The sequence below is a fragment of the Electrona antarctica genome (genome assembly GCF_951216825.1).
Source record: "Electrona antarctica genome assembly, chromosome: 10".
NCBI lineage: Eukaryota > Metazoa > Chordata > Actinopteri > Myctophiformes > Myctophidae > Electrona > Electrona antarctica.
The window spans coordinates 7626966-7642340 of record NC_136791.1 but is presented as its reverse complement, the minus strand read 5'-3'; the positions used below and the strand labels follow the sequence as shown (position 1 = coordinate 7642340).

The following is a 15375-nucleotide window of genomic DNA, read 5'->3' as shown; positions in this document are numbered from 1 at the left end:
ATAGAGCAGATTCCACCTGTCAATCAGGTTAGGCTGGCTGAACCACTAAATGGTAAATGGTGCATTTATATAGCGCCTTTATCCAAGGCGCTTTACATAGATTGTGCATTACATTCACCCATTCACACACACACATTCATACACCGATTGCGGCGGAAGCCATGCAAGGTACCAACCAGCACATCGGGAGCAATTTGGGGTTCAGTGTCTTGCCCAAGGACACTTCGACATGTAGACAGGAGGAGCCGGGATTCGAACCGCCGACCCATGGATCATTGGACGACCTGCTCTACCTCTTGAGCCACAGTCACCCCCACTAGTGTCTTCTTGACAGTCCGTCAGTCACACAGGCCTTATCACTTTATGACTGTATATATAATCCCTCCACTGCTGCACGCAGCACTGACACTATCCCTTCTGTATACACTGTAGGCTACGTCTTGATATATACACTGTATATCTGAGTTTGATGTCTGTCTCCTGCACAGCAGACTATGGTTTCCACATCTGCTATCTGCTGCAAATGTTTCTCATTTTACTGTATATTATTTGACATTGTGTCTTCTTGTTACCTGTTTCCCTTTGTTCCGTTCTCTATTCCTTTACCCTTCTGATTCCAAGGCTATCTATTTTACATTGAAGTGTCAATTAATATGCATTGTCCCGTCTAAATAAACAAATAAAGTAAATGTTACAATACTAGAATCGAGTCTAACGCTACACATTCTGTGTTGTTAATGCTTCTCCGGGCTGTGTGTGCGTGCGCGCGTGCGCGCGCGCGTCACACACACACACACACACACACACACACACACACACACACACACACACACACACACACACACACACACACACACACACACACACACACACACACACACACACACACACACACACACACACACACACACACACACACACACACACACACACACACACACACACACACACACACACACACACGGGCGGGTGGTGTTACAGCATGACACACAGACAGTTTTGGCCAGGTTCTATAGTTAGTGCTCACTTCGTTCGCAATAAAGTAAATGTTACAATACTAGAATCGAGTCCAAGGCTACGCATTCTGTGTTATTATTGTTTCTCCGGGCTGTGACACACACAAGAAACTATGAAGAAAATAAAAACTTGCCTGGGGAGAAACATGTCCATCTCCATTGATGCTGCCTCTTGGAGACCTGGGTACTCCTTTAGAGGCATTCTGTAGAATAACAAGACAATAATGAGAACTCTGCTCCAGGGAGAGACTGCGAGCCAGTTAGTCATCCACACCCATTGTGTCACTCCCTGATTACTCTGCAGGGAGCAATATTAGTATTGCTGGGAGCAATTCAGGGGCAATGGGTACCCTCATGCAACTTGGAAAAAACACAGGGGTTAAAATACACAAACGAAGGCATCTCTACAGTACATTAAACAAAAAAGGGGGTTAAAAACACTATTCGATTGAATAGTCATGAGGTCAGAACAAAATAGTCAAACTCAATTAAAGGAGCCGATGCTTGAAGTAAATGTGCTTAGTTGGTGGTAGTGTACACAGCAGAACTGCAAGAGCACAGAGACATAACAGAAGTGTGTGAAAATATTAGGCAGCGTAGTTGGTTGAGCCGAGTTGTTACAAGCAGGGTTAGAGTTAGCAGATTAATTTCCTCCCTTGTCCAACTCCAAACTATTTTTCCCTAGGCGATTCTAATAAAAACATTATACGCAAATCCTATTTTTCTATCGCTTACAATGGAAGTTAAAGGCTCTGTTAAGATTCCTATTGGAGGCAGAGGCAAACCGCATGCCATGGCCTCTTAAGCACTCCCAGAACTTTATGTGAATGAACAGATTAAAAGAAGGCTCATTTTAAATCATTACAGACAGCATCTACTTCACACAGGCTTCACCCCTGTTGTTAGATCGTTTTCCCTCCAAGACATCTTTTGGTAACTAACTCATACGATGTGGCCATTTAACCCACTAATGAGCTGGTCATGCTTTGTTTGGCTTTGTCTGCAGTCAAATAAAAAGTGCCTGAGTGAAAATTAACTGCCCATTAGTGATCTAATTCTAAACCAAGGCCTCACTCTTCTCTTTACAACAAAACTACATCAATGAATTAAGGCTCAACAGCATGACATTGGTAAGACATCTCAAGACATGGCTCAACAGGGTTTTTAAGCAGCCTCGTGGGCAGTTACTGATTTATACCATTGTTTCTCAACCAGTGCTCCACAGACAACTAGTGGTCCATGGCATAAATACGGGCGGCCCATTCCAAAATATTTTAACCCATTTTGACCTGAGATCAGATTCTAAAAAATGTCTTCTACATCCTGACAAGTTTTCTGAAAATGCTATGTTTCTATGTCAGTCGTTCTTCGATTTTTCAAAAATAGCAGACCTACAAGCTCGTAGCGCGCCACTCGGTGGCGCGCTACGAGCTTGTAGATCTGCTATTTTTCAATAGCTAAAGCATAACGTAATGCTAACACCAAAAGGGGTTCCCGCCCAAAATGGGTTTAAAGTTAAAAATGTAAAAGAAATAAATATATATATAATATAACGTACCTTTGTTGTGCCAGAACATTGACAACACATCTTAACATTTCCCATGCTGAGGATAACACAATGAAGCAGAGCAATTAGGCTAAATGTCTTTGAGCTACAATGCCAGTGTGATGAGATTAAACCTCATTATATACGCTACGCTCCTCCAGGGCAGGATTTGATCAGCTGTGGCAATGATGACATTGTGATAACATGGTGCTGAAACATGACAGAGAGACCGTGGCTAATTTGGGAGACATAAGACTTTGTCTTTGTCTTTGTCACAAGACAGTGAAGATAACGTTCTTGCATCTCAATATGCAAATTATCCAGACTATTATGCATGGCGTAATGATCATTACAATGTATATATGCACTATAATGCAAGAAGGAGGATACAACTTGGAAAACATAACCTGACTCCGCCAGATGGGGCAGCAGAGAGTACACTGGGTTCCCCCCTCCTGCTCCCATCTGGGAACTCTCAGGCAGACTTGATGCCCGGCTACAAAACGGCCTGGCCAATCAGCAGCAGCTAGAGGCGGGATCAAGGCATACACAGTGCTGCTGATTGGCCAGGCCCCAGTGTACTCTCTGCTGCCCCATCTGGCGGAGTCAGGTTATGGAAAACATGCCTTTCCTTGAAAGATGATTGACTCATTTGACTGAAGCTCAAGTTGAGAAAAGTCCTCCTCAGACAATGACTTAGATAAGCCCATATTACACATGGGCATGGCCTTAATGGAGTTCAGTAAACATTGATGACATTTATATGTGGACTCTGACCTTAGGAAAACACACTAACTACTGCTAGTAATAACTTACTTAATACAGCCCATGACATCACAGGCGTTATAAAGCCCAGCCGTTGCATGAAAAGTTGTAGTAGTGCCAAGTACTATTGATGTGAAGTTTGCATAAACAACACAAATGAGAATATTTTATGTTATTTTAAATTAGGTTTTGTTTTACGATATGAGCTTCATACAGTAAGTGCAGGTGGCTTAGGGCTAGTTTGTTCACTTATCAAATATACGTACAAGAACTCTTTTTCCCCCACAGCTCAAAGACTGCAACTTGTAAAAACAAACTTCAACAGCTCTCCAAATAAACAATGTATATATTGCCAGGGGAAAAAACCATCAGTCAACAAACATAACGAACAGGAGGTAGTTGGGAGTTTTAACCACATTAATAACACACTATTCTAGGAATGTCATTATTTATAGGTGAACATTTTCAAAGACTTTCTGAAGATTTTCAAAAATGTCCAAAAGAAAGGTGAAAATACCATAAGCTACAAGCTCACAATGCATCACAACGCATTGGCAGCTCAAAGATAGAATACTTTCACTATTTTTTGGAAATAAAACAAAGTATAAATAGGGCTTAAGTGGTTAAAAAGGCAAGCAGCTAAAAACCTTAAGGACAAGGGGATGGAGGGGAGGTAATAATCTGTTCCAAGGACAATCAGGGCAACTGAAGGGAGAGTAAATAAACTGGCGTACGGCGGAAGGAAAAAGCACACAAGCTTTTCTATTCCATAAAAAGACAAACCATCCATCACTCCCGTTAGATGCAAGGTTAGCCTAGAGGTGAGATGCCTTCAAGTTACTAGTATCCAAAAACAAACAGGAAGGAAGAGAGAGAGCGAGCGAGCGAGGGGAAAGGGGGGGTCAAGCAGTCTTCACGTACTACTTAGGCGACAATCCTCTACCTACTAGTCCCCAAAGAAAGAGCTGAGATGCGAGGAAGTAACACGGGCAGAAGAAGGAGTAGGAGGAGGAAGAGGTGGAGCTTGTGGGAAAAGGAGGAGTTGAAGGAGGCAGAGCAGGAGCAGGGGGGGCAGGTGGGGGGTGGGGGGCGTGAGAACAGACTCACCACACTGGCTACCTGGGCCGTTTTGGGTCGTTTTGAATGGTCCAGAGCAAAGATAGTATACTCAGACAGAAAAGCAGGCTCTGCTATCATCCCGGCCAGCATCTGACCCCGTCAGTGCAGTGTAACGGGACGAGAAGAAGAGTCAGGGAGAGAGGAGGAAGATAGGGGAGACAGAGAGCAATGAGAAAGAAAAAAAAAACACAACACTGTGAGTGTGAAAACGGCGCTGAGGTGGGGCTGTCGTCATGCCAGGCCGTCCGTGATTCACTACAGAGAGCCTGGCCTGACGAGCATGAACAAGAGACACATAAGAAGAGAGAGAGACAGAGAGACAGAGAGAGAGAGAGAGAGACAGAGACAGAGAGACAGAGAGAGAGATAGAGAGAGAGCATGTGAAAGGGAATGAAGGAAAGGGGGTGAAACATCCAGTCAACATCGATCAATGTTATGAATAACAATTTGACATCTCTGTATACAGTCCCGTGTCTCAGCAAAATGGCTAGGTGTTTGTTTCTGTGTGGACTACACTGCATTCAAGATGTCCGCACCCTGAACGAGAACAATAATTGTCAAGAAGGGCCGTGTCAGCGATGTCAAAAGGTTAAGAGCTGGAGGATGAAAATCAAAAAAAGGTGCAGTGATGATACGAGCGTCTACGTGAGGGTAGAGAAGAGGACGCTTCAGATGGTGACAGAGCCTCTGCACTTCTGATGAGATGATGAGAGAAAGAAGAATGTTGAGAGTTGACCACAAAAAAAAAAGGTTCACCACCGGAGACGGCAGTCAGTGCCTGGTTGAAATGTAGCTAAACCATTTCCAGATGGAAAGAGCAGAGCTAAAGGGGATAGGTCTACTGCACCAGCCAAAACAACATAAATATAATACAAAAAATACATGTATTGACTCTGAATTGCATCATCCGACTCCACATGTAGCCATGTTATCAACTCCATTGGTAGTCTGCTACCGTGTAATGAGACCCAGTCCTTTATTCACTTGTCCGTATAGAGATCAGAGTTGGGGGGGGAGGGGGGGGACGCAGCAGCAACTCACTGGAGAGAAAGAAATTGTATCAATAATTTATATACATACTGTAATGGGGTCTACAATCAAAATGCCCTGTGCTTTTGACAGAAAAACTGGTTTTGAGGGCTGATTGCCTGATTAGCCTGCTCCTCCTACAGTCAAGAAAAAATAAATCACGCTACTTTGAAAGTTTATAGTTATGGTTTAATTAGTGCTCCACGATAAATTGAAAGATTGCGATCTAGATTTAGATATCTATCTGATCTCATTTCTAAATTTGAGCAAAAACCGTGCAGCACTAGTTGGCTGTCCAATAACTTTAAATCAAGCACTTTGATGGTGTCCGTGAAAGGCACAGTAATTGGCTCCACTTGCCACATTTTGAATGTAGTAATTCACATTTGAGCAAGAATCGTGCAGCACTAGGCTTAACTTGACAGGGCTTAAAGTTTTTACCAGCTTTTATCTCAGGTAGTAGGGACCGAGGATGGACCATTAATTAAATAGCTCGCCAAAGTCTTCCTTCATCAGTCACTGAAGACTATTCAATTCATCATGAATGATAGCTGGCAGCAACAGCAGTCAGAGAGGTAGTACTGAATACTCATGGCTCATAAATCATTCACTAAGGGGATGTTTGGAGGGAACAAAGGTATCACAGCACTGAGGGACTCTCCTTCATCACAGAGTTTTACTGAAAAGCGCCTGCTATAAAGTAATTTCGGAGAGAACGCCTCGACGGTGCAAGCAGCCGCAGCCTGAGCACAAGCATGCGTGTCACACATCTCTGCATCTATCGTCACTGGCCAGTGGCCAGCTCACACCCTGCTTACCTCTCTGTCCCTCGGAGAGGTTGGTCCGTCGTGGTGAAATGGGGGTGTGAGGCTGTTACGCCTCTCTCCAGCACCAAACTGAAACAACAACAGACACACAGGTGTAAAAACAAATACACTTACTGTACTATACCTTAATGTGGTCTGTTTTGTACATGACAGGATGAGTAAGTTAGACTTGCCGAGCCATGAGGCCCATAGGGGCAGGAGCCTATCTCCTGTTTCTGTAGAGTGAGGCAGCTTGATGTACAAGTACACGCCCTGGACATCACATGACACTAGTATGTCGCAGGGACTAATACCCCCAATCCAATCCTTGATGCTGAGTGCCAAGCAGGGAGGCACCCAGTCTCAAGGCGGACATTTAGCTGCAATTTGCAACTCTAGATTGTTTTATATTAAATGGGATGAATCTAGAGTTGCAATACCCTCCATTGACTCCCCACTCATACAAATAACTTTTGCGATCTGCTTATATTAAACAACGTTAAACTCACCAACATTGCAGCTGTAGGGAAAGCTTGAATTGTCCTTTCAATCTGAAGAGCGTTTGTTTCATAAAAATCCACCGTAGACATGTTATGAGCTACTTTCTGTCAAGTTTGGAAGTTTGGAGTTTGGAGTTTGGAAGCACTCGTTTTTATTAACGGGTTGCGCTGCTGCCTACTGCATTATGTGCAAATTCTAAACAGGTGGTACGCAGGGCCGTTCAGTGACTTTGACGAGTGCTTCCAAACTCCACCACTTAGAAAAAGAATCACCTGCACAGAATTTCTTGACAGAAAGTAGCTCATAACATCACCTACACAGAATTTCTTGACAGAAAGTAGCTCATAACATGTCTACGGTGGGTTTTTGTGAAACAAACGCTTTGTAGATTGAAAGAGGATAATACAAGCTTTCCCTATACAGTTGCAATGTTGGTGAGTGTAATGTCGTTTAATACAAGCAGATTGGGATGAGTGGGGAGTCAGTGGGGAGGGTATTGCAACTGTAGCTTCATCCAATCCAATCCACTTTATTTATAAAGCACATTTTTATACAACAAGGTTGAAACAAAGTGCTGTACACAAAGAAATACTAAAAATATCAGGGGGAAAAAAGCAACAACAACAACAACAGTACATAAACAGGGCAACATAAGGACAATGCAGTGGAAGCAGCAACTCTTAATTCATCCCATTATAAAAAAATCTAGAGTTGCAAATTGCGTCTAGGCGGACACTGTAACCACATAAAATGTTACATTTCTGTTCTAATAACACGTTTATTAAACCAGATGTCTATTCTCGGGGGTTACAGAATAAAGCAATAATATCTCAGCACCAGTTTAAATAAGTGTAGCATCTGCAAGAATCGCAGCAAGCAAACTAGCCATGGATCAAGATGGTCATATAGCCATGGTTCGTGATGACAGTCATGTTTCAGGGATAATGACATATGAAACCAGCTATGCTGCTCACTAAATCCTATCCAAAATTAGCAGTGATGTTAAGTGTCCAATTAATTCATTGGAATTCATTGGATTCATTGGCTTGGAAAAACAAGCATATGGCGAAGCAGCTGTCATGCTGCAACCACCACAGACAGTCCAAACTAGAATAATGCTAGCCTTCATACGAGACTGATAGACTGTCATATCTTGAACCAAGGCTAGAATAATATATCATAAGAACACACACACTGCCAAAAGCCATGACTGTTTACATGACGCCTACATGGCACTTTTACAGCCTCTGTCTCTTGTCCCAGACTCCAGACTATGCTCCAGACACACTGAACTTCCCAGACTCTCAGTCTTCCCCCCTGGACGCATCTCTCTTTAAACATCAGCTGGTGACAGGCTAGCCAGCCTAGCCTGCTAGCCACTGTATCTGGCTACACACACACAAACACACACAACGTTAGCATTGTTGCTAGCAGCCCGCAAGACGCAAGTTATAGCTATAATGTCAGTGTCACCTCTGTAAGCCTATGTTGAACCCATGGTTCACTAAACTGAACACTAAACGAAACAATACTGGTGTTGTGTGTGTGCGTTCATTGAAACGGCAGATTGTTTTGGGGCCAGACAGCATATAAACAAACAACTGACCTGCTGGGCCTGCTGCTGCTGTGGTGACTGCGCATTCCTCTGAGGTGACTGCTCCTCGTTTATCTTCTGCCTCAGCTTTTTGAACATGTTTCGACGCCGGTGTAGCTGTTACTTCAGAGAGAACGACTACTTTCCAGCGGGGAAGTGTTTCTAGTCGTGTGTTGTTGTTCTCCTCGGCATCCAGACTGCAGGGCTAGCTTCCAGAGGGCACTTCCTTGTTCGTTTACTATTTTTCCAGCAGGTGACAGGAGCCAGTGCGCATGTGCAGCCTACGTGGAGCAAAATCTGGGCTTCTCAAGTTAGGGTCCGGGGACCTCCATGGGTTCCTTGAAGGGGCTCCAAATGGTCCCAATAAAAAGAATGTAATGAAAAAAAACGTTTTAAAACTTCTCAGAACATATTGTTATGTATTTGTGACTGAACTTGAGAGCCATCTTAAATGTCCAATTGACAGACAGGCAGGCAGGCAGGCAGGCAGGCAGGCAGACAGACAGACAGACAGACAGACAGACAGACAGACAATTGTAGGCTACCACAAAGGACAAGGTACAAATGTATTGGTATCAAAATAGGGCAGCAGTACGCTGAGTGGGCTTGATTGATTGATTGAAAATTATATTAACAGTTTGTAGAATGGGTACAGTTCAACGAAAGTACAGGTCAATACAAAATCTGCTAAGAGGATAGAACCAGAAAAAGCACTAAGACTTGTTCACATTATAGGGTCCTCCATTTTCAATTCATCAGAACATAATTAAGACATAGGCTACAAATATATACACTTTAATGTAAAATAGATAGCCTTGGAATCAGAAGGGTAAAGGAATAGAGAACGGAACAAAGGGAAACAGGTAACAAGAAGGCACAATGTCAAATAATATACAGTAAAATGAGAAACATTTGCAGCAGATAGCAGATGTGGAAACCATAGTCTGCTGTGCAGGAGACAGACATCAAACTCAGATATACAGTGTATATATCAAGATGTAGCCTACAGTGTATACAGAAGGGATAGTGTCAGTGCTGCGTGCAGCAGTGGAGGGATTATATTATATATACAGTCATAAAGGGTTGCATAAAGTGATAAGGCCTGTGTGACTGACGGACTGTCAAGAAGACTGACATGAGACACTAGTGGTTCAGCCAGCCTAGCCTGATGGTTGACAGGTGGAATCTGCTCTATTGTCTGGTGGGATGGCTTTCCTTTTGAGGTATATCTCTTGTCGCTTTGCGATGCGTCAATCAGTCCATTCAGGTTTCAGTATACCCAGAATAGGCCGGATTGTTGCATGGAGGAAATAGGCTGTCTCTCACTCTCTCTGTCTCTCACTCCATACTACTGTATCTTCCTCTCTCCCTAATACCTCTCTCTCTCTCTCTCTCTCTCTCTCTCTCTGCAAGCTGGTCCAATGTCCCGTTTGTGCCGACGTCTGACTGTGCACATGATTGCACAGACACCGGCACACAGACAACCCACAGACAACTTGGACATTGTATAGCAGATGTTTAAATTATTATTTTTTAAATAAAAAAAGAATCAATCCATAGTCTGTGAAATTTTATTTGAGCTACCTTGATAGAAATATTACATAAAAAAGTCATGGTATTTTTTCATTAAAAACTTACTGAAAGACACAATTCAATTAATCAATTAATTTATTAAATTCAAATGTATACAATTGAAAGTCAGAATCTCCAATAAATCAATTTCTATGAATCGAGATCACTTAATGCAGATAGACTCATTCATTCATTGATTGATCATTAAAATAAACATGCTCTGAAAACGTTTGAGATTTAAGTTGGCCCTGATCCAGAAAAGGGTGGTGTGTGTGTGTGTGTGTGTGTGTGTGTGTGTGTGTGTGTGTGTGTGTGTGTGTGTGTGTGTGTGTGTGTGTGTGTGTGTGTGTGTGTGTGTGTGTGTGTGTGCGCGCGTGCGTGCGTGCGTGCGTGCGTGCGTTTGGTGAGTGTAATGTCGTTTAATACAAGCAGATCGCAAAAGCAATTGGGATGAGTGGGGAGTCAGTGGGGAGGGTATTGCAACTGTAGATTCATCCAACCCAATCCCAATTGATTGGATTGGATGTAAAATAGGAGCAGAGCGTCTTCAGGTACTCTATGAATCCTTGAAGTCCCTCCATCATCAGCGTAGAAAACGTATCCAGGGCCGTCTCTTCAACTCCATGTGCATGATTTGCATGTCCCTCAACGGGACTCACGGAGGGAGGCAGAATTTTGTCACCAACATCCTGTCCTGTGAAAGATCACAGAAAACAAGAATTTAACCAAAGTTATACAGTAATAAGAGTGATACTGTCAATGATTGTGGTTGGCTGGATACCATGAAAAAGCACAACGAGAATTGAAAGAGTGTGAATCCAAACACATACATGATGTTAGTTAATTAGGCTTAATCAAAGATTCTTCTCTCTATTGTGGGCAGGGTGGGAAAAAGTAGCCTACTCAATTATTTTACTGAAGTAAAAGTATCAATACTGCAATGTTGAACTATACTTATACTATACTTTTACTTAAGTAAAAGTCTGGAATTCAAAGTATTGGCATCAAAATGCCTGGAAACCAGACATATCTGCCACAAGACAAAAACTAATCTGGGCTGGCCATGCAAAGCTAATCAAAATGTATACTAAAAGTACCAAAAGTAGAAAGTACTCACTGTGCAGAATGTTCTTTTTCAAGTTTTCAATATAAAAATATTTTAAAATAATTGTAAAACTGCCAAATGTATAGGGCTGAAGTGTTTAATGTATGTTTTATAATAATAATCAAAGTAACTATAAACTAAAGTTTTCAAATAAATGTAGTGGAGTAAAAGTAGAATATTGCCTGAGATGTAGTCGAGTAGAAGTAAAAGTATTGGAAATTGGAAAAACCCAAGTACAAATACCTCAAAATTGTACTTAAGTACAGTACTTAAGTAAATGTACTTAGTTACTTTCCTCCACTGATTGTGGGCATGTCACACTCAGGCAAAGATATTAGATCTACAACTTTACTTTAGCAGCCTACTTAATTTGTTTAGTTGGACTGGAAAATGCACATTAATGAGCATTCAATACATGAACGTGAAATGAATCATCTGAACGTGATTTTATGTACAGGTAAATATGCCGGAATTGGCTAGAAGCTTATTTCCGTCCCCAAACATAAAAACAATGAAATACAAACATAACACATGTTAAACTAACTCTACTGAATGCCTCCTACCTTCAATGCTCTGGCAGTATGCCTGGGACAGAAGAACCAGCATGGAGATGGAGACCAGAAAACACAGCTGCATCTAATAACAGACATTAACAAGAACATTTAATTTGATCTATGTAACAAGTTACAACAGTGCTGCTGCTTCTGCTTCTGCTGCTGCTGCTACTACTACTACTAGTACTACTACTAGTAGTAGTAGTAGTAGTAGTAGTAGTAGTAGTAGTAGTAGTAGTAGTAGTAAAGTAGTAGTAAATACTACTACTACTAATAATAATAATTTGATAATACAGGAATGAGTCAAACATTATTGCGAGATGTGATTTCAGTCTGGGACAGGCTATTTAACCTGTATTCTGCATTACCTTGTGTTGTGTTGTGAATGAAATAATCCTTTGTTGTGGTTGTCTGAAGAGTTTTCCTCTGTTAAGAGTGGCGAGTGCACGGTGATCCAGTTGGTCTCGGTAGTCGGTAGGCAAGCAGTGATCTACAGTAAGGGAGAACAAGATGACAGCAGGCACACGACAAGTTCTGAAGTTGTGTGCCAAACAAACACAGAGCATAGGTTATATACATTTGCGAAGGTGTCAGCCATTACCATATGATAAGGAGAAAGATACATACGCTAGCACATTATCCATATGAATGCAGTGTAAGAATGATTCATATTGGCTATAGTTGTAAGATATGATATCAGATGAGTTGCATTTCAACAACTTCTTCCTGGGTCTCCTGATAAAGCAGCACATGGAGTCACAAACATTTATCTATTATTCCTACGCAGATGAGAGTGAATCACTACAGATTACTGGCCTGTGTATCAACAGTATATTACTAAACAACAGTCTGTATCATTTTGTCCTGAAAGAACATCATCATAATGTTCCACTGTGGCCACTGAGTGGCATTGGAGCGGTAATTAATTCAATACAGTATATCAGTAAGCATACAGATATGCTTGCAGTGGTGGAAAAATTACTCAAATGTTTTACTTAAGTAAAAGTATCAATACTGCAATGTAGAACTACTCTGTTACAAGTAAATGTCTGTCATTTCAAAATGTACTTAAACGCACAAAAGTATTGGCATCAAAATGTACTTAAGGTACCAAAAGTATAAAGTACTCACTATGCAGAATGTCCCATTTCACGTTTTCAAATGTATAGAAATTATTTAGAAAATAGTAAAAAAGTATTGAAAAATGGAAATATTCAAAAAAAGTAAAAGCACTTGTGCTTAAGTACAGTACTTGAGTAAGTGCACATTTAATTACTTTCCACCAATGATTGTGCCACCAATGATATGAGATGCAACTGTTGAATGACCTCTCTGCAGAACATCATGAACATTATGTTTTACTTAGCCTAATTATTCTTTATAGGAAAAGGCAGATGCACTGCTAAATGTCATAAATTGCCATCTGTACTGTCTGGTATTGTAATCAGAGCTTGCCGTTCAACTAAGTCATTACTCACCACCAATAATTTGAGGAAAACTCATGGCCAAATTGAGGGTCCGGGTCGATCTACTAATTTCACAACACTAGATCAAGATACATTTTGAGGAAACATGGCAAATATATGTAGCTACACAACACGCCGCTTTGTGATGTGTTTGTTGAGCTTGTAGATCTGCTTTTAGTTTGTTTGTGTGTGTGTGTGTGTGTGTGTGTGTGTGTGTGTGTGTGTGTGTGTGTGTGTGTGTGTGTGTGTGTGTGTGTGTGTGTGTGTGTGTGTGTGTGTGTGTGTGTGTGTGTGTGTGTGCGTGTGTGTGTGTGTGTGCCTGTAGGTGATATGCCCGGCCAACACCAGGATGAAAGCTGTTAATATGGCCTTTAGTAGCTCTGGTCCATAGAGCTATGGACCAGAGCTAGGCCTTTAGAAGCCATATACTTTGTAAGCATTTTATCTTTATGCTTTAGATAAGCTGCCAATGCCTTCAGAGATCCCAATGGAAAAGCCCACAGTAAGTGGCTTTCAATGGTGCATAATTAATTGAAACCCACACAAGGTAAGTTGAAGTGTAAAAGTAAATCTAATATTTAGACATTCGAATGCCTGCAGGGCACAGTAGGTACAGTTCCAGCTGCCCACCACAATGGAGATGTCTTGAAGCAGCTGGCTTGGCAGGGACTAGTATGAATAGGCCTCCCATTGAAGTTCCTCACTGCTGGCAGGTGAAAAGTATATCTGCAGGCCATTCCAAGTATTCAGAGGCGCATATATGGTTTCAATAACATCCGGATCAACCAATGTGAAGACCAGCCAGTAGGGGTCATCAATGTCAAGATATGAATTACTAAATTGGGAGAAAAGGGGGGAAATTGGCAAAAAATAAAGTAATAGAATCCCACAATGCTGTTAGTATCATTGGTTTACGTGTGTGTGTGTGTGTGTGTGTGTGTGTGTGTGTGTGTGTGTGTGTGTGTGTGTGTGTGTGTGTGCAACAGTGTGTGTGTGTGTGTGTGTGTGTGTGTGTGTGTGTGTGTGTGTGTGTGTGTGTGTGTGTTTTGATTGAAATTGATTGAAAATGTTATTAACAGTTTGCAGAATTACAGTACATTTCAAGCACAAACTCAATACAAAGGCTGTTAACTGTGAGTGGACGACCCAATTAAGCATTACACTTGTTTACAACAGGGTCCACCATGTTCAATTCATCAAAACATTTAGAGACGTACAAATAGACACTTCTATAAGAACAGTACAGGAATTCATCATAAACGTGTGTGTGTGTGTGTGTGTGTGTGTGTGCGCGTGTGCGTGTGTGTGCGCGTGTGCGTGTGTCTATGATCTGACCACACTTCTTCACCTTGTTTAGTGGTGGATTTTCACTGAGAGTGAAGACGGAATGATCGATGCTGGTTGTCATTTCTCTTTCACTAGTTTGGGTTGCAAAACCATGATATGACCTTATAGTGTATGTTTTGCATTAATAATCAAAATCTGCAGCGTATCTTTCACTGTATAGCCTAGTAACTAAAGCTGTAGAAGAGTATTGCCTCTGATGTATTGGAGTAGAAGTATAAAATATCATAAAATGTCAAAATCTCAAAATTGTACTTGAGTTGTATGTAGGCTACTTCCACCACCACCACCACTGTGCCAGATGTCCTCACACTCACACCAATATCAATTGTCTGTGATTGGATGGCGCAGAGTTGCAAGGCAAATGTCTTTCATGATGTTGCAGGCCGACAATTTAAATATCTAGCTGGATAGATTGTATTCATTAGATTGAAAGAGCAAAATTGTTTGGCCAGATCGCGGATTTCTTCTGACAGTGAAAGATAGTCCCGCCCGGCCTGCAGAAGATGCATAGCCTACACTATCTTTAGATGAACAGAAGAGGCCACTGTGTGGCCACTGTTTTGTCTAGACTCTAGAGCAGTGGTTTTCATTTTCATGTCAAAGACAACCACATTGATGCATATTAAGCCATTTGAAAAGATTTGGCGCCTGCAGTGATCTCCAGGAGAGAAGATCTTAGTTCTTTAGATGAGATGAAATAGCCTACAGAATTGTACAACTGTCTGTATAGCGTGGGGACTCAGAGATAAACCTACACTATGGGGATCGTCTAACAGCTAGAATTACATTCTAGCCATGCAGTGACACATGAAATTAACCACTTTCCCTTTTTTCCTCCACGTCATGCAAAAAAAACAAAACGGCTATGTTTGTTATTTTGGAAATAAGTGATTAAACTGTTCCTCAATTTGCTGGGTATGCTAAGTATTGATTTCGTAATACTATGACAAATTTT

The 15375-nt window shown here is 41.6% G+C and overlaps 2 protein-coding genes across 5 annotated transcripts in view; both read right to left on the bottom strand.

Moving 5' to 3' along the window:
- The window catches only part of golga4 (golgin A4), a 47928-nt gene extending 39321 nt beyond the window's left edge, over positions 1-8607 (bottom strand). For all 4 annotated transcript variants that reach the window (XM_079512781.1, XM_079512780.1, XM_079512782.1 and 1 more), the window contains exons 1-3: positions 8389-8607; positions 6294-6371; positions 1147-1219 (exon numbers count right to left, since the gene is read on the bottom strand). In XM_079512781.1, coding sequence (XP_079368907.1) covers positions 1147-1219; positions 6294-6371; positions 8389-8475 — 238 coding nt within the window. In that variant the 5' untranslated portion in view covers positions 8476-8607. The remainder of the gene's footprint in view (positions 1-1146; positions 1220-6293; positions 6372-8388) is intronic.
- A 1431-nt stretch (positions 8608-10038) lies between these two features.
- Positions 10039-13830, bottom strand: LOC306930617 (uncharacterized protein). Its single transcript, XM_079511679.1, has 4 exons — positions 13704-13830; positions 11976-12097; positions 11617-11689; positions 10039-10642 (listed from the first exon to the last, which is right to left on the bottom strand). Exons 1-4 carry the CDS (start codon positions 13762-13764, stop codon positions 10440-10442), a joined length of 459 nt encoding a protein of 152 aa, XP_079367805.1. The 5' UTR covers positions 13765-13830; the 3' UTR covers positions 10039-10439.
- Positions 13831-15375: the final 1545 nt, after the last annotated feature.